The 22519-nt window shown below is 58.6% G+C and overlaps 1 protein-coding gene across 6 annotated transcripts in view; it reads left to right on the top strand.

Moving 5' to 3' along the window:
* The window catches only part of KCNQ4 (potassium voltage-gated channel subfamily Q member 4), a 52698-nt gene that overhangs the window by 10735 nt on the left and 19444 nt on the right, over positions 1–22519 (top strand). For 3 of the 6 annotated variants that reach the window (XM_038557725.1, XM_038557724.1, XM_038557730.1), the window contains exons 2-7: positions 19124–19214; positions 19862–19988; positions 20187–20362; positions 20860–20985; positions 21369–21479; positions 21677–21772. In XM_038557725.1, the coding sequence (XP_038413653.1) occupies positions 19124–19214; positions 19862–19988; positions 20187–20362; positions 20860–20985; positions 21369–21479; positions 21677–21772 (727 nt within the window). Of the gene's footprint in view, positions 1–476; positions 593–19123; positions 19215–19861; positions 19989–20186; positions 20363–20859; positions 20986–21368; positions 21480–21676; positions 21773–22519 lie in introns of all 6 variants that reach the window. The other 3 variants (XM_038557728.1, XM_038557726.1, XM_038557727.1) reach the window with 2 other exon arrangements.

Genomic DNA, 22519 nt, shown 5'->3' with positions numbered 1-22519 from the left:
CCTGGACCTGACGGCGCATCCTCCTGTCCAGGGCCCTGGGCCGGGCCTGGCGACACGGTGACCACAGTGCACTAAGTGGGAGCCAGGCTTCGAGACTTTGTCGTACATGGATAACGTCTAGTCTAATCCGTACCAGGGACTGTGCCACATGTTCTCCATATGCTACTTCATTTAATCCTTCCAAGAGCCCTAGGAGGGGGCTGCTCTTATTACCCCGTCACATCGGAGAGGACGCTGATGCGGAAAAGCTAAGCATGTGACTTTGTCACACAGCTCACAGGTGCCGAGTGCCCAGGTGGGCAGCAGTTGAGGGCTGAGCGTGCAAGGACTCTGGTGGGAGCAGGTCTTCGGGGCTGTGGGCAGTGTGCGTGTAGTGGGGAGGGAGGCGCCGAGGGGACACTCATGGGGGATGTGGGGTGGGAAGGCCACCTTCCTGCTGGGTGGCCTCCAGCAGTCAACATCCCTCTCTGCCTCAGTCTCCCTCTCCCACCAGGGCTCTTGATAATAAGAGGGAGCGCTGACCTGGCGCCGGACACTGCTCTGAGAACTCACTGTGGCTCCTCTCGATCTTTCCTCTCAGCAGCCTGATGAGGTGGGTGCTGTTGTTATGCCCATTTCCCAGCCAGGGATGCTGAGGCACAGACAGGTGGAGAGACTTGCCCGGAGTCCAGGCAGGAGCCCAGTTCCGGGGGCTGTGTCCTTACCCACCATATTGTGCCCAGCTGGCCCTCACGGGTCTGCAGCCCGTACGGGGACCAGTGGGGCCTTAAAGTTGGGGGTCTCATCCGCCACCCCAGTTCTGTGCTGGGCACTCGTGCTCTCATTTGGTCCCTTGGGGCCAGCCACTGTCCCAGGTGTTGGGGGCAGAGCAGTGCAGCAGACCCTCCCTGGGCCCCTGGGGACATGGGCCAGGAGCTGGCAATGGTCTGGGCCGCACAGAGTCCCAAACCTGGCCCCACAGCGCACAGGGCTAGGAAGGCTTCCCAGAGGAGAAGATTTAAGTTGAGGCCTGTGACATGAGCAGGAGTAGGAGTCACCTGAGCAAAGAGGAGCGTGGAACAGCATTCTGGACAGGCGGACTAGCATGAGCAAAGGCCACAGGTGAAGCTGAACCCAGGAGGCCAGGGCGGCGGGAGTCTGGCAGGGACAGGAGGCATGCAGAGAGGAGGCCGGGGCATGAGCCAATGGTGCCAGGCTGAGGAGCAGTGATTTCTTGGAGGAAACAGTTCGAGAAGGACCTGAAGACAGGAATGTCCTGGGCAGATTGGTATTTTAGAAACACTTTTCTGGACCTCACAGGGAGGATGGTAAGGGGGGGAAGCCACAGGATGCTGTCCACTTGGTCTCCTGTCCCCTCGGCCTTCCCCGCATGGCCCGGCCCCCTGAGCAGCTCCTCTGGAGCTGCCCACCAGCCCTGCCCAGGCCTGGCGGACCTGGCCTGAAGCCCTGGGACTTTGCCTGTAGGGAAAGCAGAGCGGCTTATGCAAAGGGTGGCCTAGGGGAGGGTGTGTGTGTGGCTGAGCCCAAGGGGCCCTTGGAAGAAGAGGGGGTGGGTGCAGGCCCTGAGGCTGTCTGCAGGGGGTCTGGGGATGAGGGCTTAGGCTCTGTGGCCGTCCCCAGAGCAATGGTCTTGGAACAGGCTCGTGAGAGCACCCAGGGGTTTGGCTCACTGTGCATGTCCTGGAGAACAGGGCAGAGCCCAGGTGGCTCGGCCCGCCTCCGTGTCCCCTGTCCCCTCCCTGTCTTGCAGCTCAACAGAGTGTGGAAATTGCTGGTCTCACCCTCTCCCTTCATTCTACTGATGGGGCTCAGAACAGGGCATGGACTAAACTTAGGTCAGTGGTGGAGCCCAGATTGGAGCCCAGCCTAGCTCAAGAGTTTCAGTTGTCCCCAAGCCCAATAAATAACTGAAAAACTGAGCTCAGGTCCTCTCTGGGTGGCCTTGGGCAGGCCCCATCACAACGTTCCCTGAGCCTTGGCCACGGGATCCAAAGTACCACCTTGTCCTGGGAAGGATGGTCCATTGTGGGGCTTCATTAGTGTTTGCTCACTGCAGCCCCCTGAGCTCTCGGAAACAACCCTGGAGGTAGATATCGTTATGCTATTTTACGCTGAGGCTCAGAAAGAAGTGACTTGCCCAAGGTCATTCAGCTGGGAGGTGGCCATCATGGGCCTGGAGCCCAGATGTCTAGGCACCTGAGACCCCTGATGGGCACAGCCTCTGCTCTCAGTGAATACCACTCAGTGACTCAGGCAAGACCCACCAGTCAGTTAGGCAGAGTGTGTTTGTGTGTGCATATGTGTGTGTGTGTGTGTGTGTGTGTGTATTAGGCAGGGGCTGCAGGCTGGAACCGTGTGCCTCCATGCTTGAGCAGACTGCAGCTGCTGCCCCCTGCGGAAGGGGACCCACTTGCCCTCCTGCACTGAGGGTTTTTTCTGGGGAGGGGCGCTGGCCGCAGCGTGACCGTGACCGCCTGCCCCGCCCATGCTGGGGTCTGGCCATCTAATGCCCTGCGCATGACAGGCATGGGACGGGCACTGGGCTGGGGAGAGGGATTTGCACTCTCTTAATCCAGGGGCCGCAGCCTTCCTCGGTGTTGGCCAGGGCCGTGGGAGAGGTTTGTCTCTGCCCACCCCCCCCACCCCTGCCCAGTGGCCCCAGCTCAGATCCCTGGCACCTACCCAGCTCCTCTGCTTGGGGCCTTCCTCGGCCATACTCATGCTCCTCACTCTCCCACCATTTGAACAGGGTTGAGACTTGCGGGAGCAAATGCTGGGGCACTTGGGGCTAATGGGGACTCCGTGTTGTGCAGCATTTGGGGCTGAAAGGGCGGGGCAATATCAGGGGGGTTTAGGGCCCACGTTGGGCAAAGTTGGGGGGGACCTGATGGAGGTGCAGAGCTGGAGTGTTTCGGGCTAATCCTGGGCCACCCCTTTCTGGAGAAATTTGGCTACAAGTCAGGGAGGCAAATGTGTGGGCTATGCCCCCCCTCTCTGGGCAGTAAACACAGCCGTAGCCCAGGAGACGGTCCCAAACATCCAGGCCCCCCACGGTTATTTATACCAGGACTCCCTCTCTCCTTCTCAGGCCTGGTCTGGCCTTTCAGTCCACTCCTGAGCTGGGCAACCTGAGTTGAGGGTCAGACCCCTGTCAAGGGAGGGGGCCTCAGCAGCAGGCCTGCTCAAACCGCACCAGGGACTGGGCCCTCATCCCCTCCCAACAGCTTATCCATTGAAGGCACTGGGTCTCGCAGATCAGAAATGTGCTCTTGGAGGCCAAGGCCTGGGCGGGAGTCAGGAGCCTTGGATTTGCTCTAAACTGCTATGCTAACCCCATAGCCTTAGCTACGTGTTCAGTAGGAGGGAAGGGGCTAGATCGGTGCTTTGCAAACTGTTTTCAGCAGTAGATCTAGTTCTTAGATGAAACATGACACAGGAGCACAATATGTAAAACATATCAAAGCAGCATCGCTCTGGGTGGATTCAGGGGTAGGGGCCCCGAAGAATCCTGCCCACTCAGCCTGTATGGCTCTGCATACCACCAACTCAGAGCCTGTACACAGCCCTGCTTATTCTAGAACACATTCCAGGTAAGCCTGCAGTTCCTGGCCCCCGGATCCCTGTGCCTGCTTCCAGGGCTCGTACAGGCCTCTTGGCTGGTTCATCATCTGGGGAGCCAAAGTATAGGAGCACTTCTAGGACCAAGGGCAGCTGGTTGCCACTAGTGTAGATGGAGCCTGGAAGAGCAGACGAGGGCAGCCCCAGGAGTGTACCCCAGACCCCTCCTGGCCAGGGCTGAGCCCAGTGTGGGAAGATAAGGGGGCACGCCATGGGCTGGGGATGGGAGGGTAGCAACCTCTCCCTTCCAGATTCCAGCTCAGAGCTCCAAGGAGTCCAAGATTTTAAAATCAGACCTGGCCTTCCAGACTGTTAGGAAGGTATATGTGTCAGGAAGAGTAGAACACATTTTCTCTAACAGCTTTTTAGTTTGAGTTAAACTTTTAAATATTTAGACTAATAGTCTGTGGGTCCCCATTTGTACTCTTTCCCAAGCCCTGCCCGTGTTTGGGGTGGGCTTGCGTTTGCCCTCACCCCACCTACCCATCTCTGCAGCCACCCGGAGACACCCTCACCCAAGGCTCTCAGGCTTCGCAGGAAAGCTGGAAAGTCCTGACTTGGATGCTAAGGCCCCGGTGACCTGGGCCCCCCTGTTCCTTTCCAGATACTTGTTTGAACGTCTAATCGGCCAGCCTGGGGGATGTGGGGGAGTCACAACTAGCCTTGCCCTTGGTGGATGGATCCTAATGAGGGGGTGGGGGTGGGGATGGAGGCGTGGACTGAGGCAGGAGCAGCCTCAGCACGAGGGAGTCGGGGGTTGGGAGTCCCAGACGGGGCCAGGGATCCCGGGGGGCTGTGGGAGCACCGCTTCCCGAAGCAGATCAGGGGTGCTTGGGGAGGAAGGGGTACATCCGAAGGAGGGGAGAGAGCACCAAAGTCACCAAGGTAGGAATGCACCGGGTATGGAGCGGTGGGGTGCAGCTGTTGCTAGCGTGTTTACAGCCTCAAGCTCTGGGCTGAGGAGCTTGGATTTTAGATGGTACACGGTAAGGGGTCATCAAAGGACTGGAAATGGGGACGGAGCACTCAGCCACAGGTACATGGACCAGGGTTGGGGTGGGGACGGAGCTAGAATCCTGGCAGTCAGTGAAGAGGTGGCTGGAGGGAGGGGGAAGGGGGTCAGTCCCCGGATGGACAGGAGTGGGAAGTGGGAAGCCAGGAAGAAGGAGCCGATCTCCATCTGCGCTCGGGCATCTCTTCCTCCGTCTTCTCCTCCTGCTTTCTGTCTCCCCGCCCCCATTCTATGGCCCCGTGTCTCCACACTGGGGAGAGGGGTGCCTCACCGCAAACCCACCTCCCTAAGGAAGACCACCTCACGGCGGTGGCGAGTGAGAGGCCACAGCTGTATAAGAGCTGACCTGCCCGTTCATTCACTTGTGCGCTCAACAAATATTGATGCCCTGCAGTGCATGAAGCCCTGTTCCAGGTGTGGGAGGGAGTGGAGAACAGGATCAAGTCTCTGCCTTCATGGAGCTTACATTGGGGGGGGGGGACTGGGGGATCAGAAACTGTAGCTCCCCCTGGTGTCCCCCCTCTGGCTCACTGGTCCATGCTCCTGCATGCCTGGGAGAGGGGACTTCCCATTACCCACTCATTTGTCCCAGCTGCCCTAGTATCTGCACCGGGGTCTGAGAACACTGACGAGGAGGGCCCAGTACCCAGGGCCCTGACCCCAGGGACCATTCATCTCTGTAAGAGGAGTCCAGACCTGAGGGGCAGGTCTGGCCTCAGGCGGTGGTTCTTTGCACTCGCAAATGGCTTGGAGCCCCTCATGAGGGCCTTCCTGGCCTCAGTTTATCTGTTAGGTGGGGCTTTGGGGAGGCCCCGAAGGAATGAGGGGAGGAAAAGCCCAGGGGATTCCAGCATTCCCCACTGGTGGACAGGGCGGTGAGAGGATGCCAAGGACTCAATATCATTATCAACACCGGAGAATCGTCGCTGTCTGCAGTGTTCGCTGTGGGCCCGCCTCCCGCCACTTTCATTTATTCCTCACAACCAGCTCTGCCTTCCCTCCCCATGTTGCAGACGAGGAAACTGAGTCTCAGGAAGGTGAAACGACTTGCTTGAGGCCACAGGCACACCTAGCTGACTCTGGGAGCCCTCAAGGCCGGTGCGCTGAGGGTGCTGCCTGGCACCTGCCCTCCTGGGCACTCAGCCTCGAGCAGTAACCCAGCCCCGGTGCCCCCCTCCGCCAGCGCCCTCGGGGACCGGCACGGCGCGGAGCCCGGGCACCGGGTCCTGCGACACTGGGCCGGGGCAGCACGCGGGGGGCTGCAGGGGCCCCGGCACCTCGGTGCCCTGGGGCGCTCGGTGCCCGCAGCCCAGCTGGGTGGGGGGCGAGCCCGGGGCAGTCGGGGTGTCGCGCCCCCCTCTCCGCCCCCGGCCTCGGGGACGCGGCGGCACCTTCACACTTTCCGCTTGGCCCGCTGCTCGCCTTTCAGGCCGCCGCGTTTTCAATTGTTAATTTGGAAACGGAAAAAGAAGCCGGCGGGGCGGGGGAGGCCGCAAGGAGGTAACCGGAGCCGCAGCGCCGCCCCCGCCCCTCCTGCGCGCGGTGCCGGGTGTCGGCGAGGCCCCGCCCCCGGCGCCCCGCCCCCGCCCACCAGGCCCCGCCCCTTCCAGTAAGCCCCGCCCCGCGCCGAGGGGGCGGGGCCGGCCCTGCGGACCCCCGAGCGCCGAGCGGTGCGCCGGCCGCAGAGGAAGGGGCCCCGGCAGGGGGGGCGCGTAGGGCGCCGTGCGGAGGGAGGGGTCCCCTGGCGTCCTCCTCCCGGGAGCCCTCCCAGCCCGGGAGCCCCTCCCCTCCCAGGAGCCCCTCCCCTCCCGGGAGCCCCACCCCTCTCAGGAGCCCTCCCCTCCCGGGAGCCCCTCCCCCCGGGAGCCCTTCCCCCCCCCGGGAGCCCCTCCCCTCCCGGGAACCCTCCCCTCCGGGAGCCCCACCCCTCTCAGGAGCCCTCCCCTCCCGGGAACCCTCCCCTCTGGGAGCCCCTCCCCTCCCGGGAGCCCCGCCTCTCCCGGGAGCCCCTCCCCTCTTGGCAGCCCCTCCCTCTCCCGAGGCGTCCCGCCTGGAGTCAGCCTTCTCCGTGTCCCGAAGTGAACCCAAGCCTTTCTGCAACCCCTCAGCGCGAGGTTCACCTGGGCCAGACCCCTGCCTCCAGCCTGCTGCACCAGGGATCCCTGGCCCCATTAGACAGACGAAGAAACTGAGTCCCAGAGAGGGACAGCTCACTTGCTCAAGGTCCCCCAGACAAGGCTGAATTCTTGAGCCTGGCAGAGGTCAGGGTCAGAGCTGAATTCAAGCCTTTGGCTCTGATGCTTGTACGGTTCTGTCTTCCTCCGCTAGAGGAGGGGGGGGCGTCAGGGCCACAGGTGCAGGCTGTCCCCTTCCCTGACCTCCAGCGCCCTTTCTGTGGCTAATGAGCTATTGGCAGCTTCCCTTTGGTCTACCCTGACTCCTCCTTGCTGTTATTATTCACTGATAGAGGAGTTTGGGAGGTAGACTTTCCATGCAAATGAGCACCATGCAAATGAAATGTAAAAGACCCTCTCCTCAGACTAGAAGCTCCTCAGGACTGGCGGCTTGGAGAGCTGCTGGGGCGGCCCTTCCCATTGGGGAAGCTGAAATCACCAGGCCCAGATGGATGAGCGAAAAATAGGGCCCTCAGAGACCCTTCCTCGGGAGTCAAGCCAGACCCAGAGACAGCGTCCCCCCTCCTCAGCTGAGTGGTGGAAGAATCAAAATAGAGAGCCCATAGACCTAGGTTCCTAGCTCTGTCCACACCCCTGTGCCCCCCTTCTGCAGCCCCCAACCCTGACAAACCGCTCCTGGCTCTTAAAGGACTCTGAATCCGCCGGAACCAGGGCTGGGCAGCCTCTCCCATTAAAGGCAGAACTGAGGATGTCTGCAGATGTGCTTCTGGCTTGCAGCCTAAGACCCACCTACCCACCCTTCCACTTTGGCTGTGGGACAGGCCCGGAGAAGTTGTGCTCCTGGCCTAAGGTCATACAGTAAACCTTTCCTGGCTGTCAGGGGCCCCCTGGAGTCTGTCTTGCTGGATTCAGTCTGGCTGGACATGGATTTGAGGTTCCCATGGGCAGTGAGGCTCCCAGGGCAGCTGTAACCGACTGCCCCAGGTGTGGCCTGTGAGTTTGCATACTGTGTTGCTTACTGGTAGCAAAGGCATTGGAACACCCCTCCCTGCCATGCACCCTGCACCTCCCACTGGGTGGGATTCTCAGTGGCTGAGTCTGCAGCACCTGGGGACTGCGCTCCCCAGGGTGCCCCGCCCTCACCAAATCTCCTGTTCCACCCTGTCAGCTCTTGGTACCCTCTCTGCTCCCTGGAGTGCTGACAACCAAGTGTGGGGGACTAAGCTCTTTCCCCCGGTTTGGATTCTTCCCTCCTTCCCCCTCCCCCCTTTGCAAAGGTTCTGCTGATTCAGAGGACAGAAGGCTCCTTGGAGGTGACCCTGACCCCTGCCAGGCTCAAGTAGCTGGAAGCCTGAGCAGTCCTTGACCCCAGTGCCACCCTGTCACATGCAGCAGGAAGGGCAGGGGCCAGGCCCCAGCCTGATGCTTAGATGATGGAATTTTTGAGGTGGGGGTGAGAGGCAGGTGCCTGACTCCTCCTATAGGAAGAGGACAAATCAAAATAATCTTACCTCAGGAATCAGGATATCTGGGTGCCAGACCCAGTTGTGCCTCTGATCAGGGGTATGATCACAGGTAGATCATGCCCCTCTCTAGGACTCAGTGTCCCCTGTATAAATAGAGGATTGATCTACTCTAAGGGATCTTTCTGTGCTAAGCTAGAGTCAGTATCTGCTCATCTCCTGCCATGTTGGTCCCCCTAGTACAAGTCACCCGCATCTTATGCTTGGATCATACAGCTGTGGGGCAAATGTCATTACCCCCTCCCCGTCCCCCTCTGCACCACCACCGTGGGTTCTCTACTCAACAGCCTGTGCTGTTGCAAATGCAAGTCAGATCGTGTACTCCTGCTCAGGAGTCCCCATCCCACTTGGAGTAAAAGCCAAAATCCTCACAAGAGCCAGTAGGTGATCTGCTTCCTGCCTCCACTGCCTCGCTGCCCACCACTCTCCCCTTTCCTCACTCCGCTCTGGGGGCACACCTTTCCTGATGGTCTGGAACATACCAGGCACCGTCTGGCTCAGGTTTTTGCCCTTGCTTTTTCCCTCTGTTCAGAATCCCGTTTTTCCCAGATACCCACTTGGCTCACTCACTCATTTCCTTGAGATCTCTGCTGAAAAGTCACCTTCTTGATGCTGCTTTCCCCAATCCCCCTCTATAAAATAGTCCCCAACTCCCATACCAATGTTCCTTCTCTCTTCTCCCCACTTAATGTTTTCCCATCATCATCATCATCATCATCTCACATTAAAACATTTTTTAAAATATTTTATTTATTCATGATAGACATAGAGAGAGAGAGAGAGAGGCAGAGACACAGGCAGAGGGAGAAGCAGGCTCCATGTCGGGAGCCTGACACGGAACTCGATCCCGGGACTCCAGGATCACGCCCTGGGCCAAAGGCAGGTGCTGAACCGCTGAGCCACCCAGGGATCCCCCTTTTTTTAAATATAGGTAAGCTCTACACCCAACGTGGGGCTCTAACTTACCATCTGGAGATCAAGAGTCACCTGCTCCACCCACTAAGCCAGCCAGGCTCCCCCAGTAACTTTGCGACCAATGTGGGACGCAAATCACATTTGGAACCTTGACTCGCTTATTACCCATGTCCCCCACGAGAGCACACACCCCACAAGTCAGTGAGTGAGGAAGTGAGTGCCGTGGTGCTGGCCTGGGAGTTGCTACCTGGCCAGATTCGCTCTCACACCACCTGCTGCAGGGAGGGTTGAGATGCGAGTGAACCACGAGCAGCCAGCAGGGTGGCAGTGGCACCTGTGGGGGGGGAGGGGGGCGGTGGAGGGGAGAGTGGTAGAGGGAGCATGATGCCTGGGGTCCAGCACCTAGGTTGTGCCCTCTCTCAGGAAGCTTTCATCCAGCACCCATTCTGATTTGGGCACAGGGCATTCCAGGTGAAAAGGACAAGACCTCAACCAGCTCTGGGTTCGGGGGAGGAGGCCCTTCATCCAGCGGTTTTTCTCCAGTTGTACTAAATGCCATGATGTTGGGGTGGGCAGAGAGATGGGGGTGGGGACTTAAGGGAGCCCGAGGTGGGCTCCCACCTCACCCAGCCTCCCTGGAGGAGGGGCAGACATGACATGAGCAAAGATAGGGAGGGAAAAGCCGCTCGCTTTTGTGGGAGAAGAACAGAGCTGTGACCGTGGAGTAGCCGGCGTGGGGTTGGGCTCTGCGGTGGGGAGTGAGATGGTGGGGTGGGAAGGGCCTTCCTTGCAATTGTGCTTAGGAGCTTGGGCCTGAGCCTGTAAGTCGGTGGATTTCACACTTTTTAAAAAAGCAGCAAAGCTCTGCGTTCCAGTGAAGTCTCCTGCCAAGCCCAGAATGTAAAACTGAGTCACCCGAATCCACATGGAGCTGCTCAGGTGGAGCAGGGCGGGTTGGGGGGGGGGGGAGGTTCCCATTGGCTCTTTGGTTTAAGCTTTCAGAATCCAGGCTGCCTGTGTTCCACCCCTTACTTGTCTTTCATTCCACTGGCCTCCTGCTGGGGATCCCACGCTGTTTATTTGAGGCGTCGGTGCTGCCCAGCCAGCCCTAAACAGATGGAGGGCCCCTGCTCCCTCCTGGTGCCCACCCAAGGTGGGCACATGCTGCTCAGCCCCCCTTACCTGGCGCACCAGGTAGTCCGGCTGGCACGGCAGAGGTGAAGCAGCGAGATGGAGTAGGAGGGTTTGGAGCTGGGCCAGGTGGGAGACGACCAGGCTGTGACTCATTAAACACCTGGCCCAGGAGACACTGCCTTCCACACCCTAGTGGCACCGAGACCATTCACACCAGCTCAAGACAACCTGGCATGTGAGGGCGGGGGACACCTACTGCCAGGAAAGGGAAGAGTTGTGTGGCATCGTGGAGGGAGGCACTGGGGCTTCACTGAATGGAGAAGGGGAGATACTAGATTCGGGAACAAGTGGCCTCAGGTCCATTTTTCTATGCACTCCTGCCAACTTTCCTCTCTGGTTCTCAGTTCCGTTCCTGGGAAAGACCACCTGACTGGCTGGGCCGCACCTACGGGTGGCGTTGGGGGGAAGCTTTCCTGGTCAGTCTCCAGTTCTGGATGAATCAGTGGTGGCCAGGAGAGCGGCATGGAGCCACGTTGGTGCCACGCGGGGTTGGCCCTTGGGGGGCTGTGGTGGCTGTCTGAGCCGTCCCTGGGGACCCCGTGGCCTTGTACATCCTGTGCGTGGCGAGGGGCCTGGCTGGGAGGCCGCCGCTGGCACAGAAATCCAGCCTGAGCTTAGGGCTGCCTGTTTCTAGTGGGTCCATCCAGAGGGGCCAACTTTTTATAATTTTTCAGGCCGAAGGGAACGCCTTTTTCTAATTGGTCCTCCAAGAGGGGGCATTTTTGTCATATTTTGTACTATGTGCTGGCGGCTGCTGTCCCTCCAGGGACATCCTCAGAGAATCTGGAACTGAGCTGAGAGCTCAGGCCTCTCCCCTCCACCCTGCTCTGGAGAGCAGCAAGGCTGAAGGGACTTTAGTCTTCAGAGCGTGGCCCACCTTCACGTAGTAGATGGGGAAACTGAGGCTCCATGGAGCCCTCATCCCTCACCCTGAGCCCCCAGCATAGGCCTCTGGCCCAGGGAAGCAGCGGCCGCAGCGGCAGCCCTAGTGTGGGGCCCTGGGTCACGTGCTTTTGCTCCCTTTGCCATATTTAGAATCGCTGGATCAGGGGAAACTTCTCGTCCCAGCCCCTGAGAATTCTTGGAAAGAGCCTCACTCTGAGGCCTGGCCGGCTGCCCCTCCCCTCGATCCCCCTGCAAGAGAAAGTAGGAGGCTGCTCTCCCCCAGAGGAGCCTGGGGCCCTCTGGGCCACACTGCACCCCCCTCCCCGTCGGGGGGAGCCCCTCAGGTCTAGCTTAGGTCCCTCCTTCGGTAGCAACCCTAGTTTGTGGTTTAAGAAGCCCTTTTGTGCTGGAAGGTGGCGGGGTTATGGCCTCTGTCCGCCAAGAACCTTGGCTGAATGGGGACAGACTGGCGCTGGCCGTCCCCAGGGGGAAGGTGGAACCTTGCCTTCGGGGTCCTGGTCTGGGTGGGATCACATACTCCCAAGGCCAGTTGTAGAAAGGGAGCCCGCTGGTGGCCACGCAGGCGGCAGCTGTCTGGGAGGAGGGCCACTGGGGACAAGGAAGGAGGCCCAGGAGGAAGGAAGGGGCATGGCCCGGTTCTGCATTTACTTTGGCCTGGTTGGGGGCGGGGGTATCCCTTCATCCCACATGGCTGCTTTCCTCCCTCAGGATCATCAAGCCTTAAAAATAAACCCAAAAAAGTCCCAAGCCAAAGCAAATCAGAAATGCATGTGTGGAGCACCTGTGGTGTTCTGCATCTTTTCTCCCATGCTTAGGGTAGGGGATAAAGGTCCTGTGTTCCCCAGGGACCCCTCCCCAGGGCCCGGTCAGCTGTTCAAACCTCCCCCACCTCTGTTCCCCGCCTCCTCCAGGAAGGAGCCCTGACTCCTCCGTCACTGAAGGTCACAGAGGAAGTCGGAGCCCCCAGGGAGCGCTCTGGCTTCCCGGTCCCCAAACCTCCGGTCCCACCTAGCCCCTCCCCCGGGCCTCCCCACTAGCTGGCAGGGTCCTTTCTGCCCAGCAGCAGCCCTGCCCTGCTCTGGATCCCCGCCTCCCTGCTGCCCTGGGGACTTCATTCCATTGATCACTCCCTCTCTCTCCCTCATCTTCGACTTGTCCCTCTCTCCTCTGGCTTCTTCCACTCTGGCTCTTGCATCTTAAAAAAAAAAAAAAAAAAACCAAGCCCAGGTCCCTGGGCTCCCCATCCCTCTTTCTCAAGCCTCCACCTTCCTCATCCTACTGGCCTGGCGCTGCTCCTGCCCGCTCTCTCCGCTCCTCTGCCCAAGGTGCCCAGTGACCAACTCGTCACCAAACCCAGTGGACATTTTTCAGGCCTTATCTTGTTTGACCTCTTGGCAGCATTTGACACTATGGTTCGCTCCCCCCTTGAAACCCTCTTGCTTGGCATCCCTGCCACCTCTTTCTCCTGGCTTCCCTCTTGTCTTGCTGGCAGCTCCTTTGGCATCTGGCAGGGGGAGTGTGTCTCCTGTCTCTGCCCAGGGGTCCCTCTGGGTCCTCCTCGAAATGTGCCACACGCCCTCTGAACTGTCTGGCCCCTACCATGGTCTCTACCCGCTCCCCTGTGTGCCCCAAATCCACATTTCCAGCTCAGGTCTCTGCTTTCATGACCTTGAGTGTGTGCCTGTGGGCAGTGACCCCAGGGGAGCTCATCGCCCCCACCTGCTCCTCCCGTGGGGTCTCCCGGCTCTGCCCACTCATCCTTCATCCACCTGGTGCCCACACCAGAAACGGGAGAGTCCTTCTCCCTCCTTGTCCCCATTTCCAAATAATCACCAAATCTTGCTCCCAGAAACCTCCATCCTGCACATATCTTTGCTGCTGGCACCCTCATCTCTCATCTGAATTATTGTGGAACTTTCTGCATTTTCCCGATCACTCTCACCCCTCCAGTCCACATTCCCCACGACCCGTGAGTGTGGTCGTGAAACACATATCACACCATGGCATTCCTTTCTCGAAACTCTCCAATGGATCCCCATGGCCTTGAGGGTTCAGGGAATCTGGAACTGAGCTCATGACAGACCCTCTCCCTGCAGACCCTCTGCCGGAGAGTCTAGTCCCCCACCTCATGTTGCAGGTAGGGAAATTGAGGTAGTAAGTATTGCTTGGTGGTCCAGGTGGACTTGGGTTTAGGTCCTGGCCTTATGACTTTGGACAATCTAGTATACTTTTCTTTTTTCCTTTTCCTTTTTAATTTTTTTTTATTTGTTTATGATAGTCACAGAGAGAGAGAGAGAGAGAGAGAGAGAGGCAGAGACACAGGCAGAGGGAGAAGCAGGCTCCATGCACCGGGAGCCCGATGTGGGATTCGATCCCGGGTCTCCAGGATCACACCCTGGGCCAAAGGCAGGCGCCAAACCGCTGCGCCACCCTCCTTTTCCTTTTTAAAAAGATTTTATTTATTTATTTATGACAGACACACAGAGAGAGGCAAAGACACAGGCAAAGGGAGAAGCAGGCTCCATGCAGGGAGCCCGACGTGGGACTCGATCCCAGGACCCCGGGATCAAGACCTGAGCCGAAGGCAGATGCTCAACCACTGAGCCACCCTGGTGCCCCTATTTTTTCCTTTTTAAATAATGGCTTTGGGATCCCTGGGTGGTGCAGCGGTTTGGCTCCTGCCTTTGGCCCAGGGCGCGATCCAGGAGACCCTGGATCGAATCCCATGTCGGGCTCCCCGGTGCATGGAGCCTGCTTCTCCCTCTGCCTGTGTCTCTGCCTCTCTCTCTCTCTGTGTGACTATCATAAATAAATGAAAATAAAAAAAACACAAAATAATGGCTTTATTGAGCTGTAGTTCGCATACCAGAAAATCCCACCTTACAATTCAGTGTTTTTTAGTACAGTCGCAGAGCCGTGCAGCCATCCTAGCAGGCCTTTCTGAGCTGTGTTTTCTCATTGATAAGCCTTGGGTGATTATGGTACTGCTCTTGCAGGGTGGTGGTGAGAAGTAATTAAAAATAAGCATGTAGAGGGCTTGGCACAGTGTCTGGCCAATAGGAAGTCCGCAGCCAGCAGGAGCGGTTCGGGGGTCACACAGCAAACTGGGGTGAAGTTGATGTTGGCACGAGGCCCACGTCCCCAGTGGGGCTGTCCTCACTCCCCGTGCCCTGTGGCTGTTTCTGCAGCGAATTCAGGGAGGTGGTGGGGGCAGGGTGAGGCGGGGAAAGCAATAATTGCAGTTATTTAAAAAGCTATGAACTGGCTAATAATTGAATCAGCCACAACCACTCCGATCAGCTGAGCCAGTGATTCTCCAAGTGTGGTTCTCGGAGGAGCAGCAGGAGCATCACCAGGGAGCTTTGCAGACGTGCAGATTCTGAGGTCCCACCTCACGCTTACATTCCACAAGTGGGGCCCAGAAGTCCTGGGTCTTAGCGAGTCCTCTGGGCGATCCTGACACCAGCTGTAGTTCGAGAACCACGGATCTAAGCAAACCAGCTAGGGGCCATTGTAGAGAGCCCAAGCCAGCCAGCTCCTGGGTGCCAACTACAATTGCAGAGGCAGAGAATCGAGGCCCGAGAGGGGGCCGGACACAATCCTTAGTCCTTATCTGTTGCATGAATGAAGCCATACGCTGGTTCTGGCAGACACAGCCGCACCCCGGCTTCGGGCTCCTTCTCCCTGTCTCCTCTCTGCCTAAGCTCCAGACGCGGATCTCTGGCCCAAGAGTGGGTGTCTGTGTGAGGACCCCTCGGGAGGACCAAGGTAACCTGAGAGGTCGCACTGATTCACTGTGTGATTTGGAGCAAGTGTGTCCCTCCCTGGGCCCCATTTCTTCATCTGGAAGATAATTGCTCAGGTGCCTGGGACACAAGATGTTCTCTATCAGGGACTCCTGGTGGCTCAGCAGTTGAGCATCTGGCTTCCACTCAGGGCGTGATCCTAGGTCTTGGGATCGAGTCCCACGTCGGGCTCCCTGCATGGAGCTTGCTTCTCCCTCTGCCTGTGTCTCGGCCCCCCTCTCTCTCTCTCTGTGTCTCTCGTGAATAAAGTCTGTAAAAAACAAAAACAAAACAAAAAAGATGTTCTCTATCAGATTTAACGTATCTGTTCCACTGTATTGAGCATCTGGAAACCCCCATCCAGGGTGTGAAGGCAGGGGAGGTGAAGCTCTGGGGCTTTTTAAAAAAATATTTTATTCATTTACTCATGAGAGACACACAGAGAGAGGCAGAGACACAGGCAGAGGGAGAAGCAGAGGGAGAAGCAGGCTCCCTGCGGGGAGCCCGATGTGGGACTCGATCTCGGGACCCCAGGATCCCACCCTGGGCTGAAAGCAGACACTCAGCCGCTGAGCCACCCGGGCGGCCCGTTCTGGGGCTTTTTAAACAGTGTCTACCATGTGGAGCTGGTCAAAGTCAGAGACCTGCCTTCTCGTCCCTTCTCAGGAAGGATGCTGGGGAGTCCAACAGGCCAGGGAGGGACGTTTTTGGAGCTTTTGGAGCCTTCTCAGTGGGTACCAACTGGGGGCTTTGATGACATGGTGTTTTAATATTTGTTTCATGTGAATGTCTGCTATTCATGTACTCAGTTTATGAAAAATAAATAAAGCAGAGCAAGGAGAGAGAGAGAGAGTGGGGATAGGGCCATTGTTTTGGAGAGAGGGGGTGGTTGGGGAAGGCCTCTCCAAGGAAGTGATGTTTGGACAGAGACCTGGATGAGTAAGGGAAAAATAAATAGGCATAGGAAGCAGCAGAGCAAGTGCAAAGCCTGGAGGTGGAAATAAGTTTGGTGCTCCAGAATGGCATGAGGTCAGGATGGTTGGTGCGTAGTGATGGAGGGGATGGGGAGAGGGGGTCAAGTCTGCGAGGTGTGGTGGGGGCCAGAGCTCTCAGGGCCTTCCGGCCCACACTGAGGAGGTTAACCTTCGCTCTCCAAATGTGATGGGACGTCAGGGAGAGTTTTGAGGAGAGTGATTTCCAGCTTTGCGTTGTCAGGAAGGTCACCCTGGCTACTATGAAGAGAGTGGGTCACAGTTGGGCCAGAGTGGAGGCGGGGAGGCCAGCCAGAGGTGAGATGGTGGCGGCTTAGTCAGGGTGGTGAGCTGTGGTCTGTCCAGGGACTTATTCTGAAGGGAGAGCCAAGAGAAAATTGCTAAAGGCCAGGAAGTGGAGGGTGAGTGAAAGGAAAAATCAGAGGCAACTCTTAGGTATTTGGCCCGAGCCCTTGGGTGGCAGCTGGTGCCATTAATGGAGATAGGGAGACAGGAGGGGAACAAGATTTGAGGGCAAATCAAGTTTGGTTTTGAACATGTTGGGTTTGAGAGGCCACCAGACATCTGAGAAAGAGAAGCTGAGTAGACAGCTGGACATGTGAGCCGGACTCTGGGAGAGGCCGTCACACCCTGACACCTGCGAAATGGCAAAGCTCTTGTGGTAAAGGGGTGGGGGCAGGACTGAAGGCAGCTGTGTCTCTGTCTGTATATTTAAGGAAATGCAGTTTTAAATTCCTATTTGTTATTACTTCTGTTTATTTATTTTTAAAGATTGTATTTATTTATTTGAGAGAAGGTGTGTGTGAGCAGAGGGGGAGGGAGAGAATCTCAAGCAGACTCCCCGCCCAGCTCAGGGGAGACCCCATTGGGCTCGATCCCAGGACCCTGAGATCAGGACCTGAGCCAAAACCAAGAGTCAAGTGTTCAACCAATGGGGCCACTCAGGCGCCCCCACCCTTGTTTATTCTAAAAAATACAAGGAAGTGCAGAGAAGCAACAAAGCAGAACAGAAGCCAAATCCCTCTTAATTTTGCCACCCGGAGATAAGCCCTGCTGACTCTTGGTAGGAATATAAAAAATATATATATTTTTAAAAATTGGGATCACATTGCCCTTCAGATGTGATAATCTGCTTTTTTAATTTAACCCGTTGGGATGTGTCCATTTTATCGACGTGTAACTGTTGACCTGGAAGGCACAGTGTGGTGAAAGATGCGTTTCCGAAAGCTCCAGCAGGAAGCTCCTAGTGCGGCCCCCTTACCTGAGGATCCAGGGTCAGCTGAGCACTGGGGCCACCGAAGGATTGCTGTTCAGGGCTGGGGTGAAAGTCTATCAGATTCAGAGGCAGCCCTTCCCGGGGGAGGGGGCTGGATGAGCCGACCTCAGAGAGGGACCCGGGCCTGTAGGAGTCCCCATCCCAGGGGGATGTGGATGCTGCATTTTCTGTGGTTAATTCTTGAACATGAGGAGCTGGGGCTCCCCCTACCTCCCCGTGCCTTCTGTTTTGCTGACTCAGCTCTTGCCTGGAACTGGCCAAGGAGGCCTCCCCCTCGCTCATTCATTCAAAACCCTTTACGACATCCACCACCTACCCTCTCTCCAAGTAGCCTGGGAGCCCGGCCCAAGGAGGGTGTAGGTCCTTTCCGCGTCTGTCCTCCCATCAGCTCCCCTGTACAGAGGTGGAGACCAGCTCACAGAAGGGAGGTGACTGTACGAGCTGGACCAGGACCTGAACCCAAGCCTCTCTGCCCCTGGGCCCCTGAAACAGGAACACAAATGAAGCCATGTAGAGAGTGACTAGGGCCATAGACACACAAGCGAGCACCGGGCAGGGGTGGGAAGGGGAAGAGGGAAGGGGGTGCGGAGGGCCTCCCCGGGGGCTCCCCAGAGCAGAGGGGTAGTAGAGTCTCCGCAGGCCCTGGAGGTGGGCTGTTTCCGGCAAAATGCTGCATCAGCAGCCTTCCCAGGTGGGGAGACTCTGGGAGCATCTGGGGGAGGCTGTGGGTCAGTCCACAAGGGAGGTGTTTGCAGAGAAGCCTGTTCCCTCCAGAGCCTCTCCCAGGGCACATGCATGTCCAGCGCATCCCCCTCCCAAAGAGGGGCGCTTCTGGGATTCCGACCAGGTCCCTTCCCCTGTAGCTTGTGCCCCTCAGCCTGGCCTGTGTTGCGTATTCACACACTGTCCGAGGCCGCCAGCCTCTCCCCTCGTGCCCTTTCCCCCTCTTCCCATCCCTTGGGAAGGAGGGAACCTTGGCTGTAATCTTGCCTCTGTCTTGGACACACTGAGTGACCTTGGATGAGTCCCTTTCCCTGTCTGGGCCTCAGTTTCCTCATATGTGCAGCTGGGGTGGAGGGAAGGGCTGGATGAGCTGGGTTATAAAGTTCTTTCCATTTCTAAATATCTCTTTCTGGGCTTCCCACTGCCTCAGGGGAGCCACGGACCATGAGGCCTGACTCCCCTCCCCAGACCTCGTCCCACTCTGCATACTTCCCCCCTTCCCTGGCCTCCCTAGTCTCCTTTCCTTTCATAGTTGTTTCCTTCTTTAATTCCTTGAGAGCCCACGAAGGCAGAGGCAACTGTCCCCAGATGAAGCGACGTTCCTGCCACCTCGGAGTTCACAGGGAGCAGGGACCTCTCTCTTAGCTGCTGAACTTCCCGGGCCCCTCGGCTGACCTCGGGGGTACTTCTCTTAAAACAGTCTTAAAACCGAGCCAAGGCCTGAGGGCCCCTCTTGTGAGTGGCTGAGCCTGCAGGTGCTTCGTGACTGTTCCCACCGGCAGCCCGGACAGCCCCGCCACCCACCTCTGGGTGACCACCCTGGGAGCCGCAGGCCGCAGCCGGAGCCCCTGAGGGGGCAGTGGGCATGTGGGGGGCTCTGCCCCTGGGGGTCCAGCACAGAACCGCAGCTCCGGGGAACCCTGATTTGGATTCTGCTTTCCAGACAGTTTTTCCCAAATAACGCTTCCCTCCACCCGCACCTGGGCAGCCCCCTGGCCGTCCTGTCCAGGCCGCGGTCTGACCCTCTCCGCGCTGCTGTTGCAGATTTCTGCTGGTCTTCAGCTGCCTGGTGCTGTCCGTGCTGTCCACGATCCAGGAGCACCAGGAACTTGCCAACGAATGTCTCCTCATCTTGGTGAGTGCCCGAGGCCGGGCCTGAGCCAGGCTGTGGGCTCAGGGTGGAGGCGCACAGAGGCTTCTCACCCTGCGGCTCAGAGAGGGGCTTGCCGCGCTGTGCTCCCTGGGTGCATGGCTGCCCCTCTCTGGACTTCATGTCCTGCTTTAGAACGGATGTTGAGGGACCTCTTGGCACTGAGCCAGGGCTGATGTTGGGCCCAGGAAGAGGTGGATAAGCCTCACTCCTTTTCGGGGCCCAAAGGGTCAACTCAACCCTTGGTTTGGTGGTTGTTTTGTTTTTTTCTTTCCTCTCCAAATAGAAGCACCTTGGAAGTGGACAGCCGACAGACAGCCACTCTTATGTCACCCAGGGTTGGTGGGTTGGCAGGGCTACTGAGTCTGGGATAGCTGGGAGGGGGAGGGCTGGGTGAAGGGCAGAAATCCCCAGACAGCTTGTGGACAGGGAGTGGAAGGCAGTCTGGGGAGGGGCCACGTGCCTTCTGGAATCCTCCTCAGGTCCAGCCAGGTGTAGGAACATCCAGGAGAGGTGGCCCAAGGAAATCCTGGTCCTCCTAACCCAAGGACTGGGGGCTGGGCCAGTGCTGTGAGCCCCGGGCCCTTGCTCCTGGAGCGGGGAGACCAGAACTCAGGCCCCTGGTCCCACAGGAATTCGTGATGATCGTGGTGTTTGGCCTGGAGTACATCATCCGCGTCTGGTCAGCGGGATGCTGCTGCCGCTACCGAGGATGGCAGGGCCGCTTCCGCTTTGCCAGAAAGCCCTTCTGTGTCATCGGTGATAAGACCTGGGCACCCGCGCCTGCCCCCTGCCCCCGAGCCCCAGGGTTGACACCCTGCCCCAGACCCCAGCTCCAGCTAGAGATTCCACCCCCCCATCCCCTTGCCACTACCCCCCCAGCCCGTGGCCCCAAGACTCCCCCCCACACACCTTGGGTCCCGGCCGGCTGTGACCTCGCCTTCTGTGACCCTGCAGACTTCATCGTGTTCGTGGCCTCGGTGGCTGTCATCGCCGCGGGCACGCAGGGCAACATCTTCGCCACGTCTGCGCTGCGCAGCATGCGCTTCCTGCAGATCCTGCGCATGGTGCGCATGGACCGGCGCGGGGGCACCTGGAAGCTGCTGGGTTCGGTGGTCTATGCGCACAGCAAGGTGCGCCTGCGGGCCGAGGGGGCCGAGGGCGAGGCCAGGGACCCTGCGGCAGCCAGGTCACAGGGGACGGTCTCTGGGGGCCCCGGCTGGGTGTTGGTCAGGAGGCGAGGCCTGCCGGGCAGGGCTTGGAAGCTTCTGGGTTCGGTGGCTCTGTGCACAGTAAAGTGGGGAGCTGGGGCGGAGTCTGTGGGGGGTGTGGGGTGCTGGGGGGCAGTGGGTCTGGGGACTGAGATCAAGGCCAGGGTGGGGGCTGGGGGGCGGGAAGGTGGGAAGGCGGGGGAGGGTCCCCTTGCAGGGAGGAGCAGGGAAAGGAAGGCAGGGAGAGCCATCTCTGAGCAACTCGGAGTCGTGGGGGATCTTTGTCTCCCCCCAGAGCACCTCTCAAAGGCCGCTGTGGGGACCCCCCAGCTGCCCAGAGCTGCCAGCTGGGCGCCGTGTTACCCCCCTCCTCGTACCCCTCCCCCCTGGCCTCCTAATGCCCCCTGCTGCCCTCGCAGGAGCTGATCACCGCCTGGTACATCGGGTTCCTGGTGCTCATCTTCGCCTCCTTCCTGGTCTACCTGGCCGAGAAGGACGCCAACTCCGACTTCTCCTCCTACGCCGACTCGCTCTGGTGGGGGACGGTACGTGAGGGTCCGTGCAGGGCCGCCCTTCTTCCCCAGACCCTCCCCTGCGTCACCACTGGGACTCTGACTCTGGGTTGAGGGAGCCTGCACCTGTCCTCTCAGTGGGGGCTGCCCCCTCCAGGTTCTGTTGGCCCCCAACCTGCCCCAGTAGACCTGCCTGTGCTCCATCTAGTTCCCCACACCAAGCCCCTGCCACCTTAGCCCTGACCAGCCAGGGGACAGGGAAGGGGAGAGATCTGCCTATGCCCCCAGCCAGCCCCTGTGGACCACCGCAGGGCACCCCTCATGGCCAGGCTCCCACCTGCCTGTGCCCCAGCAAGCTCTTGTGGGTGGCTCTGAGGGTCCAACCAGCTCTGAGGGTAAACTCTTTGTGTCCCCAGATCACACTGACGACCATTGGCTATGGTGACAAGACACCGCACACATGGCTGGGCAGGGTCCTGGCCGCCGGCTTTGCCTTACTAGGCATCTCCTTCTTTGCCTTGCCTGCTGTGAGTCCCCCTGCACTTAGGGTCCCCCAGCCTGGGGGAGAGGGCCCTGGGGGCAGAGTTGGGGAACCCAACTCTGTCCTGCATTTGCACAGGTGGGGGAGGTGACAGCGGGGGGGATGGGGCTGGGATGGAGACCTTCTGGGCCTTTTGCTGTACCCCCCCCACCACCTTTTTCCCAACCACCCCTATTCCCCTAGGGCATCCTTGGCTCTGGCTTTGCCCTGAAGGTGCAGGAGCAGCACCGTCAGAAGCACTTCGAGAAGAGGAGGATGCCTGCAGCCAACCTCATCCAGGTACGAGTGGCTCGGGAAGCCCCTGAAATGAACTGGTGGGTCACCTCTCTGTGCTGACCTGGGTGTCCCACTTTCGTGATTGTGTCTCCACTTTGAAGCTTTTCTGAGGTCACGTGCCAAGTCCGGGCTAGAGCTGAGATGCTAAGTGGGACTGTCAGAAACTTCCCTTGTGCCCCATGCACCGGTTCAGGCCTCGTCAGAGCTGCCCCACTGTCCCGCTCTAGCCCCTACCCTACGTGGCCTGCAGTCCTCTTGTCCTCTTGTCCCCACAGTCACCCGAAGGCTGTGCAGTCGTCAGTGGGCCTGCGCTGCTCCCAGCACCGGTTCGTTGCACCAGCACTCACACGAATGAATGTTGTGACTATAGGCTGAGACAACCGCCTTAAAAGAAAGCATAGTTCTCTGCAGAGCATTTCACAGGGTTCTGGCCTGATGTGACCTTGAAGGGGAACTCAGGGATGATGACCCTAGAAAATTAACCCTTGCATTGCAAGCTGGAGGACCGGTAGGAGTCCACTAGGGGAAGAGGTGAAGTAAAGGAACTGCATGTGCAAAGGCCCGGTGGTAGAAAGGAGCATGGTGTGTTTGGTGAACTGGAAGGCAGCTAGCGAGGCTGGAAAAGCTCCAAGAAGGGTATATAGAGGAAGGAGGAGTTGGGTAAGTGGGTGAGGCCCAGGCCTGAAGGGCCACAGGGAGGAGCTTAACATTTTCCTAAGAGTGATGAGGAGCCACGGACAGTATGAAACG

This window comes from Canis lupus, chromosome 15, assembly GCF_011100685.1.
Source record: "Canis lupus familiaris isolate Mischka breed German Shepherd chromosome 15, alternate assembly UU_Cfam_GSD_1.0, whole genome shotgun sequence".
Lineage (NCBI taxonomy): Eukaryota > Metazoa > Chordata > Mammalia > Carnivora > Canidae > Canis > Canis lupus.
Note: the sequence above shows the minus strand (reverse complement) of the source record. Positions and strands in the feature narration are given on the sequence as shown.